This window comes from Suncus etruscus, chromosome 2 (genome assembly GCF_024139225.1).
Source record: "Suncus etruscus isolate mSunEtr1 chromosome 2, mSunEtr1.pri.cur, whole genome shotgun sequence".
Classification (NCBI taxonomy): domain Eukaryota; kingdom Metazoa; phylum Chordata; class Mammalia; order Eulipotyphla; family Soricidae; genus Suncus; species Suncus etruscus.
In genome coordinates this window covers 20,859,697-20,878,278 of record NC_064849.1, presented here as the reverse complement: position 1 = coordinate 20,878,278, position 18,582 = coordinate 20,859,697, and the positions used below count along the sequence as shown (strand labels likewise).

The 18,582-nt window shown below is 38.0% G+C and overlaps 1 protein-coding gene across 8 annotated transcripts in view; it reads right to left on the bottom strand.

Annotated features, from left to right (window-relative positions):
* Positions 1 to 18,582, bottom strand: part of TRIP12 (thyroid hormone receptor interactor 12) — a 115,969-nt gene that overhangs the window by 21,550 nt on the left and 75,837 nt on the right. For 4 of the 8 annotated variants that reach the window (XM_049769280.1, XM_049769281.1, XM_049769284.1 and 1 more), the window contains 10 exons: positions 18,184 to 18,325; positions 16,966 to 17,157; positions 12,741 to 12,892; positions 10,409 to 10,581; positions 9,977 to 10,050; positions 9,688 to 9,887; positions 8,022 to 8,149; positions 6,036 to 6,187; positions 5,217 to 5,359; positions 2,058 to 2,214 (listed from right to left, as the gene is read on the bottom strand). In XM_049769280.1, the coding sequence (XP_049625237.1) occupies positions 2,058 to 2,214; positions 5,217 to 5,359; positions 6,036 to 6,187; positions 8,022 to 8,149; positions 9,688 to 9,887; positions 9,977 to 10,050; positions 10,409 to 10,581; positions 12,741 to 12,892; positions 16,966 to 17,157; positions 18,184 to 18,325 (1,513 nt within the window). The remainder of the gene's footprint in view (positions 1 to 2,057; positions 2,215 to 5,216; positions 5,360 to 6,035; positions 6,188 to 8,021; positions 8,150 to 9,687; positions 9,888 to 9,976; positions 10,051 to 10,408; positions 10,582 to 12,740; positions 12,893 to 16,965; positions 17,158 to 18,183; positions 18,326 to 18,582) is intronic. The other 4 variants (XM_049769282.1, XM_049769283.1, XM_049769287.1 and 1 more) reach the window with 1 other exon arrangement.

The following is an 18,582-nucleotide window of genomic DNA, read 5'->3' as shown; positions in this document are numbered from 1 at the left end:
GAGTAGCCACCAAAGTAGTACTAGGGAAAAAGATGGGACGCTTCTCTTTTCCCAACTTTAAACTGTATTATAACCAAAACAGTATACTACAAGAATAAGGACAGGCTCTTAGACCAATGGAATAAAATTCAAAGTCCAGAGACAGACATTCAGGTATATGGACAATCAAATTTTTCAAGGAGCAAAGTAGGAAGTGGAGATAGCAAGGAAACATCTCTTTAACAAATGGTGCTGGGAAAACTAGTCAGTTACATGCCAAAAATGAAAGGTATCAGACCCTTTCTAACATCATGCAGAAAAGATTTTAGACCTTGGGATTAACCTTGATGTAAATCTATAAATTACATCAAGGAAAACATAGGTAGAACAACTCATGACGTTGAATTTAGAGGTATCTTCAATACCAGTGGTCAAGCAAAAGGAAGGTAAATAAATGGACCATCAAACTAAAGTTTCTGCAAAAGAAACAGGGACCAGAATAAAAAAAAGGGGGGAGACCCAAAAAGCTGGGGGGGATATTTGCCCCCCCCAATCATCTGATAAATGGTTAATAATATCCAATATATGTAAAGCACTGGTAGAACTATACTAGAAAAAAGCTAACCAAATCATCAAAAAATGAGGGGGACAGATGAACAGAAACTTCCTCAAAGATGATGGTAAAAAGATAGAAAAAATTACTGAGAAATCCAGGAAATACAAATCAGAAAATGAGACTACATATCACACAGTACAAAAACAACCAGTGTTGGCAAAGGCTGTGCAGGGAGGTGGTGAGAACGACTCTTCTCTATTGCTGGTAGCAAATGAGCTTCTAATAGCCCAGCAATTCCAATTCTGGGCAAATTTTGCCCCAAGGGTCAAAACTATTCAGAAAAGACATCTGCTTTCCTACATTCATTGCTGCACTATACATGATAGCTAAAATCTAGGAACAACCCAGTGTCCAAGAACAATTGAGTAGATAAAGAAATTATATGAAATATTTGGCTATATGAAAAAAATGAAATCATGTAACTTGCTGCTACATATATGAATCAAGAGTATCATGCTCAGTCAATCAGTCAGGAGAGGGACGTATATAGAATGATCTCTCTGGGGCCGGAGAAATAGCTCATCGGTAGTTAACTCAGGGCTGTAACTTCATGAAATCTCCTGGGAACATTCAGTTAAATAGGAGGAGGTACAGATGGGGGAATGTTTAATAAATGAGTTGGGGGGAGTTAGAAAGTTTATGAGCTCTGACCTGTAGAGATGCTGCAATAGTCCTAAAAACATCTGTTGGTAAGAAAAGTTCTGCTGCCTATCAAATTCTAAATTATGGAATCCAAGTGATAAGAAATGAAGACAGGACGGCAAAGCTTTTTCTTTTGTTTTTGTTAGTATTGGTTTTAAAGGACTTGGTCTAGAGATAAGATGTGTAAAGGAGTATTTCAGTGTTTTTTTAACTGAAATAATCTCCTAAAGGAAGGAAATGAATCAGTATCACCTATTTAACTATAAATGAGAAGATTCTTGTTTTGAGGTCTCAATGAAGATAGAAAAAAAGCCAGTATTTCCTCTTGACTCAAAAGTTAAGGAAAATAAGAAAAAATTTGAAAAAAATTATTTCAGGCCGAGAGATAGCACAGCAGTAGGGCATTTGCTTTTGTACAAGGCCAACCCAGGATGGACGATGGTTCGAATCCCGGCACCGCATATGGTCCCGGAGCCAGGCAGGAGTGATTTCTGTGCACAGAGCCAGGAGTAACCCCTGAGCATTGCCGGGTGTGACCCAAGACCAAAATTAAAAAAAAAAAAAAAAAAAAAAAGAATTTCAGAAACTGGAAGAGACTCTTACTAGAGGATAAGGAGTAACAGGTAAGTCCATTTATTTAATTAGTTTGAGAAGAAAACATGGTTAAAAAGAGTTACCTGATAAGTAAAGATGTTGTGGTGATTAAGGCAGGTCATTAAAATTACGTGTAGATGTATCACATTCTTATTTTAGAATAACCAAGTTTGACTTACCCTCAAATATGGTGGCTAAGGTTGGAGGGTGGGGCTTGGGTACTTACTTTTTTCCTATCCAATCTAGGTGCAACTCTGCTATCTTGAGAATCAGACTGGTTGATTTCTGGATTGGTATCAAGTAATCTTTGCATTGCTCGGTCTCGATCAAATGCAGTTACATAAAAAAGCATTTGTCGAGTATCAAAAGGGAAAAAAAAGGGGCTGTAAAAAGATGAGATAGAAATGTATTAACTAAACTAAATCAAGAACCATTAAAAAGTCTCTTAAAGACAACTCTTAATATGATGACGTACCACAAAGTTCTAAGTGTAACAAAAATACTCAAGGCAAACTAGATATAAAAAACTTTCATTGATTCTTATAATAAAATTTCTAATAGATCAAGAATTATGGGGTTGAGGCAGTAGTACAGCAGGTAGGAAGATAGTCTTGCATGAAGCCGACAGGTTTTGAACTTTGGTGTCCCAATATGGTCCTCAGTCTCTGCCAGGAGTAACTCCTGAGAGCAAAGAGCCAGAAATAAGGCCTGAGTGCCACCAAGTGTGGCCCAAAGTCAAAAAGAAAAACAAAACAAACAAAAACAAACAAAAAACAACAAAAAACTCCCGAGTGACCTTTCACTGTGAAATATAAAATACAACCATCAAAATCTAGTATTCAAAATCAAGTCTACCCCAAGTCACCTTTAATCTATCAAAAGACTTTCAGCAAGTCTAACATGAGCTATGAGGAATAAAGCTTAAAATACAGGTAGTTTCAGGGCCAAAGCAGTGGGTAGGGTGTTTTGCCGTGCATGCAGCCAACCTGCATTCAATTCCTGGAACCCTGTATGATGCCCCAAATCTGCCAGAAATGAAGAATTAATTCTGCCAGAGAAGAATTAAGTCTTAAATATCATACTGCAGTGTGTGATAAAATAAACAGCAACCAGAACTGTGAGGCTGCCAGTATAACTCTGCCACATAACAGTCACAATGTCAGGCTCAGTGGTTTTCTCCACGATTTGGCAGTCCTGCATTACTCAACTACTAGAGGAAAGCTGTTGATTTTCAAAGAACATATCCTGTATTAATAATGGTAGTATCACTTTTTACTTTTTTTGGAGTTACTCGTGGCAGGACCAAGATACCAGAGATGCCAGGGATCGAATCTGGGTCAGCCACATGAAAGGCAAATACCCTAATTGCTGTGCTATCATTCCAGCCCCAGTGTTACCTCTTGATGCTTGCCAAGAAACATCCTACGATGACTGAATGCTCAATGTGTGTTCTAACATAAGTAGCCAGATTAGGATAGAGGTTGTTGGGGGGGGGGAAGGAGAGAAATCTTGATTTCTAACTTAATCTTATTAATTTACCTGTGAAGGAAAATATGGAGCTAAAAGCTACTGTAATGACAAGGGTTGTTCTTTAAAAATGTAGGTCTAGGAGCCGGAGCAATGAAACAGCATCAGGGCATTTGCCCTGTACTCAGGCAACCCAGGACAGACCTGGGTTCAATCCCCAGCATCACTTAAGGCCCTGAGCCTGCCAGAAGAGATTTCTGAGTGCAGAGGCAGGAGTAAACCATAAGTGCCACTCTGTGTGGCCCGAAAACCAATTAAAAAAAAAAAAAAAAAGAGCTCTAGATGAGAAACTCAGAACTTATTTGGCCTACAATGGCCCTTGGGGGGGGGGGAGACCCTCAGTATGTATATATATATATATATATATATATATCCATCCCCATATATATATATATATATATATATATCCCCTTGGAAATGTCCTTTTTCTGAGTGAACAAACAGAAATAGTCTACTAATTTCACCAGAGGCTACTATTTTCTCCCCTGAATCACTGCAGTGCTCTCCAGGGGGTGGTTATTATCTACATTTGGAAACAATGATATAGACCCAAACATGCTGAACAATAAACCAAACAATCATTCTGAATATATATACAACTTCCTTCTCTCTCTCTCTCTCTCTCTCTCTCTCTCTCTCTCTCTCTCTCTCTCTCCTCTCTCTCTCTCTCTCTCCCTCGCCCCCGCCCCCGCCCCCTCCCCCTCCCTCTCTTTCTTTTTTTTTTTTTTTTTGGTTTTTCGGGCCACACCCATTTGATGCTCAGGGGTTACTCCTGGCTAAGCGCTCAGAAATCGCCCCTGGCTTGGGGGGACCATATGGGACACCGGGGATTGAACCACGGTCCTGATCCTTGGCTAGCGCTTGCAAGGCAGACACCTTACCTCTAGCGTCACCTCGCCTGCCCCATATACAACTTTTTTCAATGTCTTCTAGTATTTTCAGTGTTTTAAATTTTGGAATATAGAGATGATAGAGTCTGGTATAATTCCATCTTATCTAGTCTGCATGGCCAAACTACATTTTTTTGGTGTATATGCATGTACATGTTCAGGGATTAATCCTAGCTCTGTGCTCAGGGTTTCTCCTGAGATTCTGGGGACCACACAGTGCCAAGAATTGAACCATGAACTCCTGCATGCAAAGGATACTTAATGTGATGATCTTTCTTTAGCTCTAAAACAAACTTTTTTTTAAAAAAATTCTTGAGGGGCCGGGTAGGTGGCGCTGGAGGTAAGGTGTCTGCCTTGCAAGCGCTAGCCAAGGAAGGACCGTGGTTCGATCCCCCGGCGTCCCATATGGTCCCCCCCCAAGCCAGGGGCGATTTCTGAGCACATAGCCAGGAGTAACCCCTGAGCGTCAACCGGGTGTGGCCCAAAAACCAAAAAAAAAAAAAAAAAAAACAAAAAAAATTCTTGAGCCACACCCAGCAAAACTCGTTACTCCTGGCTCAGAAATCACTTCAGGCAGTGCTGGGGGGACTTTTTTGGGTGTCATTGATCAGACCCAGGTTAGCAGCATGCAAGGAAAAGTCCTAACCACTGTTCTATTGTTCCAGCCTTTATTTCTGAGACATATGCAGGGATACTCATGATTTATTCTTGACTGCACTCAAATACCGCTCTGGAAGGAATGGGGAATAACCTAGGTCAGCTTCATTCAAGGCAAGTGCCTAAACCAATGTACTATCTCTCCAGCCCCTAAAACTACATTCTTAACCAATCATAACTAAACTCAAAACAGGTTCATTGCACTTTTTGCAAAAGAATACAAAGATCAAGATAATTATAATACTTCTCTGAAAAGTAACCAAAATCAAACATCAAATCAAAACCAGATTAAAAAAAAAAGTCAAACTTACCAGGTTTTTCCTAGTTCAGTAAGCCATGTTGGGATGTTTCCTGTCATGATTACTAAAGGATCTTGAAGCTGCCTATTTGCCTTTGCTGTCAATTTACTATTAATAAATTCATTAGTTGGAATAATTTCCTTACATACTGCATTCTGTTAAAAAAAAGTATAAGAAAAAATACAAAAACAAAACAAAAAAAGGTATGTAATAAGCATTACGATTGTATTGGCTACTTCTCTTATCTTCAGATTTGTAGCCAGAGCACCCAGTTCCCTACTGTAACTTCTCACTGGCAAATTCCAGCCCAAATTAGAATTTCTACAAAGTATAGCTTAAACATCCCATCTCTGATAGAAACAACTAATGTTTCATGAACAGCCAAATTCTACATCCTTCCACACAATATTCTAGTATCAAAAGTAACATTCCAATTTCATCATTTCTTTTTACTTAATATGCCTCTTACAAAGATAAAAGAGCATTTGATATAATTTACCAAACAAATTGATGTTAAATTTCCAAATTACACAATTATATATAAACTGTAGATTTACTGTAAATGCCAAATTTACAATTAAAGAGTATTTTTAAATTGTGTCAAGAGAATGTATCCAAACATGTAGGCCAAGGGTCCCAAGTTAAAGTGAGAAACAAATTCCCACTGCTGAGCACCTAGTATTTTACTAGGAAAGTAAATTTAGTGAGCAATTCTTTCTGTTAAGTTCACCCTCACCCATCTTTACCCATCTTCTGGACAGAAATATATAGAGAGAAATATGGAGAACATATTATGAGCCACGGTAAATCTAAGGAGACAATATTACTCACATCATACAAATAATACCAGTATCGACTGATGGCATGTAAAACTCTTAAGAGAAGAATCACATCTAATGATGGGTCTTCAAAAGTTATGTTTTCTGGTGGTGTGGGTATGAGATAAACTTCTAAAGGATTTGACACTGATGGACACACTCCATCTAGAGGACAAAAGATCAAAGAAGTGTGGTCGTAGTTAGAAAGGTTATATCCAGGGGAATCAATGCCATCTTATCATGCCTAAAAGAGTGAACCAAGTGAATAATGCTTGAATTTTCCTAATAATGACACAAACTTCTCTGCACATCTCTATCACAATTAGAAATAGCCCAACTTATGTTTGGCATTCCTACCCACCTATATTCTCAAGTAAGAGAAAAAAACAAATTCACTTACATTTTGGTCTTTATAACAATATCAATGTGAAGGCTAACAAGGAACATTTGTTTGTTTTTTACAATGCTTTATTATAGGCAACCATCACAAAATTTTCATTTTTTTTTTGTTTTCTGGGGCACACCCAGGGATGTTCAGGTGTTACTCTTGGCCTGCAGTAAGGAATTATACTCCTAGCAGTACTTAGAGAACTTATAGGATGCTGAATCAAACCCAGCTGGCCTTATGCAAAGGAAGAGCTGCTGCACTAGTGCTCCAGTCTCAGAATTTCAGATATTTTAAATGAGTTTAAACAGCATATAAAGGGATTCACAAGACCCAAAATGAACTTTAAAAAAAAGATACGTAATAAGGACAGGAGTGATAGCATAGCAGGTACGGCTGCTTTGTACAAGGTAAAGGTTAACCTGTGTTCAATCCCCAGCATACCATGTGGTCCCTGAAGCCACCAGGAGTGATTTCTGAGCACAGAGCCAAAATTACCCCCTGAGCACTGCCACGTGTGGCCCAAATCAAAATTAAACAAACAGAAGGCATGCAATAATGGATGAATAGTCCCAAATTGTAGATCAGAACGGGCTATTTAAGCCTTAGCTTAAGATCTATTAAAAACAAGACAAGAACTTAAATCGAGTAATTCTATTTACTGAGCAAGGAAATTTAAAATCTCAACTCTTGGGCTGGGAATGTTGAGACAGTTCAAAGGGCTGAAGTGACACAGGCCCTGGGCTCTATGCCCAGCAGTGTGTGGTCTCTAGCACCCCTGGGAAGGTCTAAAATAAACAAAAAATAACTAATTGCATGAAAATATCAACATTTTAACACCCCAAAAATGTCCCAAAATATGCTTTTGAATAGATCAGGTTTATGGAAAAAAAATTTTGTTACAATGTCCTTATTTTTAGGGACTAAGGAAGACACTTCATTTAATGTCTGGAAATTATTGGCACTATTATTACACTAAAAAAATAAAATATACATGGGAATTACAAATAGCTTATAAGAAAATACTGGCAGAGTATACTGAGAGTGTCATTGCAATACTAGCAAAAGTTTAAATTTTTCCCTAAATCTTAGTTTATTAAAAAATGTATTATAGGGGCCGATGAGGTGGAGCTAGAGATAAGGTGTCTGCCTTGCAAGCGCTAACCAAAGAAGGACCGAGGTTCGATCCCCTGGCGTCCCATATGGTCCCCACAAGCCAGGGGCAATTTCTGAGTGCTTAGGCAGGAGTAACCCCTGAGCATCAAACGGGTGTGGCCCCCCAAAAACAAACAAAAAATGTATTATAAAATTAAAAAGATCTGCTGGAAACCACCTTCTAAATGAATGTTTTCTACTAATAAAATATTTCAGCCTTCAGGGAAACAAGTTCTTTCTTCAAGAAAGGAAATGAAATTATTCCCTATTTGCAAATTTAATTTTGTAGACACTTCATTTTTTTGTTGTTCTCTGGGTGTTAATTAAGTCAAGGGCTTGCAATAAAAGTTTTTAGTGATGTCATTTTTTTCTCCAAAATTTATTCTAAATAGAAATTACTCCTTTAAATGTATTTAGACAGGAAGTCTGCTGCTCTTTTCTCTTCAAAGATCAACATACCATGCCAAAGTTCATCATGTTTTTTTGCATTTCTTGGGGAAGTTTTTGTGGGAGCTGTTTGGGCTCTTCCTCGTTTACCACCAACACAATCTTTATTACTTTCTTCATCCTCTCTCACGGGCTTGTACCTAAAACAATAGAATATTAAACCAAACGCAGACTTTGCCACTACAACTTAAAAAAAATTTTTTAAAAGGGAGTTGTCACAAACACTCCTGGCCCCAAAGTATAGCAAGGAAAGAAACTGGGTGGAAGAGGAGAAACAAAAATATGGGGGCCAGAGGTCAAGCGGTCTCAGGTTCATTGGCAGTGGTAAAAAAGGAAAGAACTAAATATGCAAGACAAAGGCAAGGCAACAACAATAAAAATCAAGAGAGACCCTAACTTTAACAATCTAACTTAAATTGGCCTGTATACTTGGCAGGCTGAGGGAAGGGGGTGGTGGTATGGGAAACATTGGTTGAGAGAGGACCCAACTATGATTTATAAATCACAATGGTTTCAATAAAATAACTTTATTTAAAAGCCAGGGTTTACAAGGTTGTGATAAAATTTTTCCACCACAGTTACAAAGTTGCTCAGTCATATAATGTACTTTACCAGTGCACATTTACAACCACCAATGTTCCCAAGTTTCCCTTCTGCCCTCACTAATTCCCCCTGCCTGGTCTGGCTCTGTGTCAAACATTTTTCTTTACCCCCTTTTTTTCTTTCAGACACTGGATTTAGATCCGCAATATTGTTACTGAAGGGTTATCATGCATATCAATTATCTCCTTTCAGCACGCCATTCCTGTTCAGAGGATCATTTCTAACTACCACTGTCATAGTCACTGTAACTTCCTTAATGCCACCAGTTTGATAGAACTATGAAAACACCCATTAAGTTTATCTTCTATCCCTATGAACCCAGAAAACTAAGAATGGCACTTTTTCTGTCAGAGTCCTTTAGTCCAAAAGAGGTCACTAAGAACTCTTTAAGAATTCTGGGAAGCATGCATGGCATGCTTTAAATGTAATTTGTAGAACCAGGGACTTAACTCAGATGGTAAGGCATACACCTGTCAAGGAATGGTCTATGTGAAAACAAATAAACTGAGAAGTATAAATAGCTGACATTCACGAACAGGAAGCTGTAAGCAACTGCATTTGAAAATTCAGAGACACCATATTAACATTTAATGAAAATAGTATCTTAGGGAGAAATTCTTCTCATGTTTAAAAAGCAGAAATGAATTTAGTGGAAAAGAAAAAGCAAGGTATGACTACAGTCTGTGAACATATATTTTAGAGTACTTAGGGAGCAAAATACATACATGTGCTCACACAGATAAATTATGTGATGTGGGTGCCAGAGGTATAGTACAGTACAGCGGTAGGACATTTTTCCTGCAAGTGGCCAACCCGAGACAAGCCTGGGTTCAATCCCCAGAATACCATGTGGTCCCCTGAGTTTACCACACGCGATTTCTGAGTATAGAGCCATGAGTAACCCCTGAGCACTGCCGGGTATGGCCCACAAACAAACAAAAACAACAAAAAATGTGATGTGGCTTTATTAATAAAATGTATGAATTAGGGTTGTACTCCTCTGATAAAAGTCTATTAGATAACTTTCAAAATACTAAAAAGCTGAAATACCAAATAAAGTAAATTTCTGACTTGCCATATCGTATGTGTCTTTGTCCAAATACCGGCTCTTCCGAGAGGATTGCTCTCATCATCTGTAGACTCCCTTTCATCCTCAGCCTGAATACTGAACTGCCGCACTGCCTGGTACACAGTCATATTGTATGGTAGCAAATGTTCTCCAATGTAAAACTGAAGCCTGTGTCTTACATTTCCTGAATTTAAGAACTGAGCAGCCTAAACAAAGCAAAACAAAACAAAACAAAACAGTTAAGCTGCTGAGCTTGAACCTTATACATCACAACATGGTGGGAATAGTACCTTACCAGAGACTCATCAATTTCTTCATCGGAGCCATCATCATCACTATCTTCATCATCTTCTCTCACTCTTCCATATCCTTAAAAACCCAAGAAGGCTATTCAATTCCAAGCAATTTTAGGTAGTAAAGAAAGGGTTGAAATAGTCCAGATACGTATTAAACTATCATCTCAGATATCTTCTAAATTTTTTTTATATCTTTGATATAAAAAGCAGAAATATCTAAGGTGACTGTTAAACAGATTTCACTTTTAAACTACATACCAACATATAAATGAACTCAGTCTCAGTAAGCAGTTTCCATGAAATTTAAAATATTTCTGCATACTACACATAAAATATTTAACAACAACAATAAGGAAAAAGTGTTTATATACTGTAATATTTTTCCACCCAAATACATTATTGCTTATACAATATATACACATAAAAATTACCTCTAACTACAAGGTATCGTTCAATAGCTTGCACCAAAGCCAGGGGGTCTATCTTGACAGGTCCACCTTTCCACTGTTTTACATTTGCACAGTCTGGATGTCTTTGTAACTGGCATTTTAACTGATGTGTGTTAAAAAATTTTAAAGCCTGTGATCCTCTGTTGAGAGAAAAGCTCAAGATAATTTGTGAAAAAAAGTTATTCTATTATTTTCAAAATCAAGATATTTTAAAACATAACAAGCAAATACAATCTCATTATTAAAACAAAGTAAAAAATTACTTACTGACCATGTAAGCGAAGAAAGCAGTTCAAGTTTTAGTAAAAGGTATTATAAGAGGATGTATACATGTATATATATATATATATGCACACATATATAACTTCAAGATATGTGAAACCACAAATTTGAAAATACACAATCAAATGTATAACTGTTGATGTAATTAATATGTGGAAACAATCTAAGTGTTTACTGTATGTGTGTTGTCAATGAGTGAATAAAGATGTAACACACACACACACACACACACACAGAAAGCTACATAGCTAGCTGTAGAAAAAAGAAATTATAGGGGCCGGGCGGTGGCGCTAAAGGTAAGGTGCACCTGCCTTGCCTGCGCTAGCCTTGGACGACCGCGGTTCGATCCCCCGGTGTCCCATATGGTCCCCCAAGCCAGGAGCAACTTCTGAGCGCATAGCCAGGAGTAACCCCTGAGCGTTACCGGGTGTGGCCCAAAAAACCAAAAAAAAAAAAAAGAAAAAAAAAAAGAAAGAAAGAAATTATACCATTTCAACCACCACGGATGGGCCTTATGGCAGGTAAAGTGAATTAAGTCAGAGAAAAAGAGAATACTATACTTCCTTATATTTAGAATATGAAGAATCAAAGCAATAAACAAAATTCTTAGAGAACTCTTAGAGAAGAGGTTGATTATTAATACCCCCATCAATGAGATTTAATAACCTGAAACAAAATTTCCTCAAACATTTGAGCCTCTTGTATCTTCTTTAAAACTCAAGACACCATTTTTCAAACAGTTCAGCTATAAAATTATTTTTTAAAAACCTTAAGTATAATTTAACTATTCTAAAAGCTACACAAATCTGACTTGTTTCTTAAAAGTACTTGCAAGAGTTATGATATAAAAATAAAACAAAATTATAAGATCACATGAAGCACACAGTAAGTGAGACTATTCCATTACTTTTTTTTTTTTGGTTTTTGGGCCACACCGTTTGACGCTCAGGGGTTACTCCTGGCTATCTGCTCAGAAATCGTCCCTGGCTTGGGGGGACCATATGGGACGCCGGGGGATCGAACCGCTGTCCGTCCTACGCTAGCGCTTGCAAGGCAGACACCTTACCTCTAGCGCCACCTTCCCAGCCCCACATTTTTATATACATATAAGTACACATACATTTTATATAATCTGAATAAAAATAAAAACCCACTATTTTCTCAAGCAAAACTAAAAATGTTCCCTTAATTTCATCAAAACTCTAGTACCATGAACAAAATGAAATGTTCTATATATTAATTAATAAGCAGGGAAAAAAAACATACTCTGTAACAATCACATTAACTAATATTTTTACATTCATCAAAATTTCAAATGCTGAACTGTCAAATAAGCTATTTCCTTGAATTTTAAGTGTTTATATTCCAGGTTTCTATACATAACATTTCAAGGAACCTTATAGCATTCCACAAAAACTACCAGTAACTTTTGTAGTTAATTTTGTAGCACTCAAGTACTATAAAACTTTTGAAAAAAACATAGTTCTGTAAGTTTTATAGCTTCAAAACATTTATTAAAATAGAATATAAAACTAAAAAAAACAACATATCACATTGTACAGAAAACAATATTTTATTAACACTATTCCCCCCAAATTCTTAGACAAAATCAAAGTATTATTTCAGGAAAAGTAATCTTTTAAAAGATGCCACATGCTAGTTGTATAGAGTACAATGGCTAAGGTGCTTGTATTGCATGCAGCTGTCCCATATTCAATCACCAGAATCCCATATGATCCCACCAGAAATAATTCCTGAGTGCAGAGCCAGGAGTAACCCCTGTGCATCTCTGGGTGTATTGTTCTCCCCCTCAGGATGCCAACATTGTTAATAGGGATATGTATTTGTTAAGCATAATGTTTAAGGTACATAATTTGAGTCGAATTTGATTTACTCTTTATTCAATCCCATTCTAGTAGATATTTTCAGGCAAGCAAGGAATTACCAAATCTAGCTTTTGCTACTTTACATCAACAAAATTAAATATAAACTACATTGGATGGTACGGACATACCCAAGCAATGATCCTTACCTGCCTCCTGTTCCATTTCCACTAGGAAAGTCATGTACTTTGACAGGAAATTGTTCCATCTGGCTGAGGCAGTTGTTCATCTTGTGAACTAATGCCAACAAAGGTGCATTACCCACAGGCTCTACTCTTCCAATGGGCTCTTCTCCAGGAAGCTAGTTATAAATTTAAAAAAACAAAAACAAAAAACAAAAAAAAAGGTAAAACTGACCATTTTGCAAGAAAATTTAACTGGTATTTTTACCTTTTGGCATAATGATGTGGAACACTTTCAATTGGTTCAATAAATAAGACATATAATATGCAACTTTTCTAATTTCCAAGACTCAAGGGCTTGAAAACATAATGCAACTGGTGGTCAAACCTTACAGACATGGCTATTTGTTGATTTACTCTCTTAAACCTGTATTTAGTAGGCATATTCTTTTGTTGTTGTTTTTTGGGCCACACCCGGTGACACTCAGGAGTTACTCCTGGCTGTGTGCTCAGAAATTGCTCTTGGCTTAGGGGACCATATGGGACACTGGGGGTGGGGGTGGGGGTTTGAACCATGGTTCATCCTAGGCTAGAGTGCTCAAGGCAGACAACTTACCACTTGTGCCACAGCTCTGGCCCCTATTTTCACTTTTTAAAGGGGAGGAGAGGCTCACATCTAGCAATTCTAAGAGATTACTGCTGACTCTTCCTTCACTCATAGCTGATGGATTTAGGGGAGTACACATGGATGCTGGAACCAAACCAGATTGGCTGCATATGCCATGCAATCAACCTACCTGCTGTTCTGTGCTCCAAACCCTGAACATAAACATTTTGCTTCAAAAATATTGATGAACATAGTTACTGAGACCCCCCAGGGAATATTAAATTGTATATACATTATTGTTGTTTGTTATTATTATTGTTATGTATGTTATTATTGTTATGTAATAATGTACCACTGAACCTACAAAATTAATCCAGCCCTAATGAGTTTCAGGTAAAAAATTATAAGCCTGTGATCTTAAATATGATGTAAAATTATAATCAATGTTGCTATATATCTATGAGTCTCCAGCTTTAGGGAAAAGCGCTGAGCTAAAATAATGAGTGCTCAAATTACTACAAACAATGAAAAATATGAAGGAATTTTACAAACACAAGAGAGCTATCCTTAGCCTGATTACATAAATCACCTGGAAATTTCCCTGGGGATGCCTTTTCTTAAAGTGGCAAACAAGGAAAACATGTTAACAGTATATTCAACAGCACACAGTTACTATCTTATCCTCAATCCACTAAAGATGCAGACACTGGCTTCTGGACTTGTTATCTACACTGTAAGTAGTAAATTAGAACTCACAGAGATTATTAGTACTATTTTAAGAAGAATACAGAAACATTTATGTGTAATGTATTTATAGAAATACACACATACATATACACATACAAATACACATGTACATAATGTATACTCCATTTACTATATCTTCTCTAAGAAACGCACAGTAAAGAACTATGTTAATAACCAAGATGAAGAATAAAATATGCATAAGCTTCAGCAGGCGAAATGGGGAACGGCATGAGTCCATGCTGTAGGCTTTTGGCTAAGCTCAGGGGAAGATGTGGCCTCCGGCTGGCCCCACAGCCTTCCCTCTCCTTCCTCCTGGACCCCTGGCCGCCTGCCCAGGATGCCAGCAAGGTGGGTGTTGGAGAGAAGTTTGAAGGGGACCCCAGAAACCCCTCCCCCCTATCGTGCACCAGAGGGGTAGATTGGGGGAGGGGACAGGTGAACTAACTTCCCTTCCCACTAATCCCCATTCTCAAACTGTGAGGAATTTATATAGATTAACAGGATATCATATAGTTTAATCCACTTTGCATTATACAGTATAGTTAAATTGGATATCAGAAGGGTTCATTTATGTTTACAACATAGAGAATGTCTATGTTGTATTATTCCCTTCCCCCATTGGCTCATCACATTACAGGCTCATTTCTAATCCTTTACTCTTCACCCCCACTGTCTATTACCCCGCATGAAACCATTTTAACTCTCAGCTTTTTGCTCCTTATGAAGCAGATTATTATCCTCACTCAAGCTAACTATCAGCCAGCTCCCAAAATAAAAAAAATATACTCTCAGCCTGAGAAGAAACCAAAACTCTATTCCTATCAATCTATAATCAACGGACTCCTATCCTCCACTTCCCTTACCTGGGTACCTGTGCTTGCTACCATAATCAGTTTCCGAGAAGCCTCCACTCAAAGACATTTCCTGATATGGAACTGCTGGAAGTTGTTTACAGACTCCAGATGGCCAAACCACAGACCAAAGTGATGTCCCAGAATCAACACCCTCCCCCCTCCGACTATTTCTAAAATATAAAAGGGACATGTATATCTCCTTTGTATATCTTAGATGTATTCTCTTAACATTTTTTTTTGTTTGTTTGTTTGTTTACTTTTTCTCCTTTGGGATCTGTTCAATAAGCAATGCTGGTAGGAGAGTATCTCTGTTTAGAATTCATGTTAGAACCAAGTTATGGGAATGTTGGACTTGCTCATTCGGCCCCCAGGTGAACTAACAATACCTTGTGGTTTTCTCTTTTGCATAGGCACATTAAAATGGGAAAATATTACATATGCAAACAAGTTCTTATCTAATAGAGATGGGAACACAAATTTTGTAATGCAGTTAGGCATTATACCCTGAACATTGGCATAATGATTTGGCTTAGGCCTTGAAGAATTGCCCATACACCCCTGAACAATGGATACCATCTATGGAAACTACCGCAATTGTCTATGTTACCAGGATGCAAACCTCTACCAGGGAAGACCCTACCACTGCTCTGGCATTGACTTACTCCAAAGAGTGCTCTCAACACCCAGATGACTCAGCAACAACCTGCTTGTGGGGCAGGTCTCTCTGCAACTAATGGTGAGGTGAAACTAGAGGATGCTCCACATCAGCCTGACCTCGATGAAGGAAATGCACAGAATCCAGAATCTTTAAATACAGGAACCTAAGACCAACAACAGGTAAAGTGCGAAAAAGTTTCACCAGGACCACGGAGAATGACTCAGGGATTGGGCAGACTGGTATGCCTGGAGCCCAGAGTCAGTCTTATGCCAATAAACTTCAGGGTGAGGCCTTATTGTAATCAGGCCAAGAATTTTTTTTTCTGTTTTCCCCATATTTTTTTGGGCCTATGCAAACAACGGTGATTGCCACTTTCACACCTTTATTACTATATTTTTTTTAACACTTATCCTTTAAGAAAGAAAAAAAAAATCTTACTGAACTTAAAAAAAAAATTGAGGCCAGAGAGATAGCATGGAGGTAGGGCATTTGCCTTACATCCAGAAGGATGGTGGTTCGAATCCTGGCATTCCACATGGTCCCCCATGCCTGCCATGGGCAATTTCTGAGCACAGAGCCAGGAGTAACCCCTGAGTGCTGGTGGGTCTGACCCAAAAACCAAAAATAAAATAAAGTAACTGTAGTAGAATGCCTGTCTTGAATACAGGCAGAGGATGGAAAGGGAAGGAGGGAGTGGGAGTGGGAATGTTGCACTGGTAAAGGGGGTGTTCTGTTTATGACTGAAACCCAACTACAATCATGTTTGTAATCATGGTGCTTAAAGAATAAAAAAAAAAAAAACGAAGAATAAAATATATACACAGATGAGATAATGTTTCTTACAAATAAAAACATTCTTATTACATAAACCATAGAAAAATTGTGGCATGCACTTTGGTTTTGTATGGGCCAAACCTAACTTACTCCTACCTTTGTCCCCAGGGACAATGGTCAGAAACTGTATGTGGTGCCAGAAATTGGGGGAGGCGGTCACCCCAGACATGCAGCATGCCTAAGCACTGTAACCCCTGCATTATTTCTCCAGCCCAGAATAGACTTTATTAAATCATGATTTCATTGTTTTACTTTTTAAAAGTATTCTTTAATAGGGCTAGAACAATAGTTCAATGGGTAGGGCACTTGCCTTCCATGTAGCCAACTGGATTTCAATCTCTGGTAACCCACACAGTCCTCCCAACCTACCAGGAGTGATCCCTGAGAGCAGAGCTAGGAATAAGCCCTGAACACCCGTGGGTGTGGCCCAAACAAAAATATTCTTTACTATGTAAGATAAAACAATGCACTAAATATAAGTTAAAAGCTTTACTTTTAATATCTTGACCAATGTTTATTATAAGATATAGAAGGAATTTTTAGATCACTTACTGGAGAAGAAAAAAATACATGGAGAAATCTTTTTAATCTGATCTCTCTGCTCACAGCATCCTTTTCACTTTTAGATGTCAAATAAAGTAACAGCTGCTTTACAAATCCACTATGTTGTATTTCAAATGATGAAACATCTGACTCTGAGACTATGCTACGAATTTCTACAAGGCACTCAGCTCCACCATCCACCTGAAAAAAAAAACACACACACACAAAACAATATTTCTGTATTGCCTTTTAACATTCTCGCATATCTTAATTTTATGTATGATCTTTTTGGGGGGACCTATCGGTAGCACTTAGGGATTACTCCTGGCTCTGGAGTATGGGATGGCGGCCCCAATGTATGATCTTTTTGTATAATCTTATACATAAATGCTAAACGTTTTATGATTAACACCCACGTATTCATACTAAAAGAGGAAAATAAAGTGTAAAAAAATGATACTAAACTACAAAGGCAAGTATTACATGGCATTACACAAATTCAGCCTAAACAAAATGACTCATTTCTTGAAAACACTCAAAAATTGCTCCAAGTATATTAAAAAAAAACGACTGAGTAGCTGGAGCGATAGCACAGCAGATTTTGCTTTGCACGTGGCTGACCTGGGTTCAATTTCCAACATCCCAAATGATTTCCCCAAGCCCACCAAGAGTAACATAAGTGCTGCTGGGCTTGGACTGCCCACTCCAAAAAAGATGACTAGGAATCAGATGAAATATAAAAAGCTATTATTTGGTTTTGTATTTTTGGGCCACACCTGGGGGTACTCAGGGATTACTTCTGGTGGGATGCTGGAAAACAAACCTTGGTTGGCTGCGTGAAAGCAAGTGCCTTACCTACTGTACTATTGCTCTGGCTCAAAAGGCTTGTTATTAAGCCTCTAGAGACACTCAGACCTCAAGGAGAAAGAGCGAATAGACAGCCATATCAATTGTAAAGACAAAGCAAAATAAGACACATTTCTAAGATTTTGCCTTTTGTCAGGAAATAGTTGAGAAAATGAAAAGTCAAATATAAAATTCTCAGGATATTTAATGATAAAATAATGAATTGTAAAAGCCCATAGATAAATTAAGATATGTCAATGCTAACGGGACATGTTCTGATAAAAAAAAAGAAATGTAACAGCTAAATTTATGGAAGGCTCGAGTCCTCAAGGGAAATTTTTGCAGATGGATTGAGTCAGGCATGATGCACATATACAGTACCTGGAGGTTGAGTTGTTCAGTTGCAGCACAAAGTCTCTGAAGAACATTCAGTGCAGGGTTACTTCCATCCATATTCTCAGAACTGAAATAACGCTCTACAAATTTATGCGCTTGTTCCTTTATCCAACCTTTAATTTTTTCCCTAAAAGAAGAAACGAGGGGGGCATTAAAATCTATAGAGGCCCAGCAGCCCCCACATCTGAATTCTGCCATAACTTGGGCACTACAACTCTTGAACTTCACCATAACAAAGCACTCAACTCCACAACTTCTGAAGTCTACATGCCACCACACCATCCCAGTAGAAGCAGAGCAAACCCAATGAGGAAGATGCATAGAAGCCCACCAAGCCCACCAAGCTCAGTGAGGGAAATAGAACTCCAGCACCAATCAGATCAG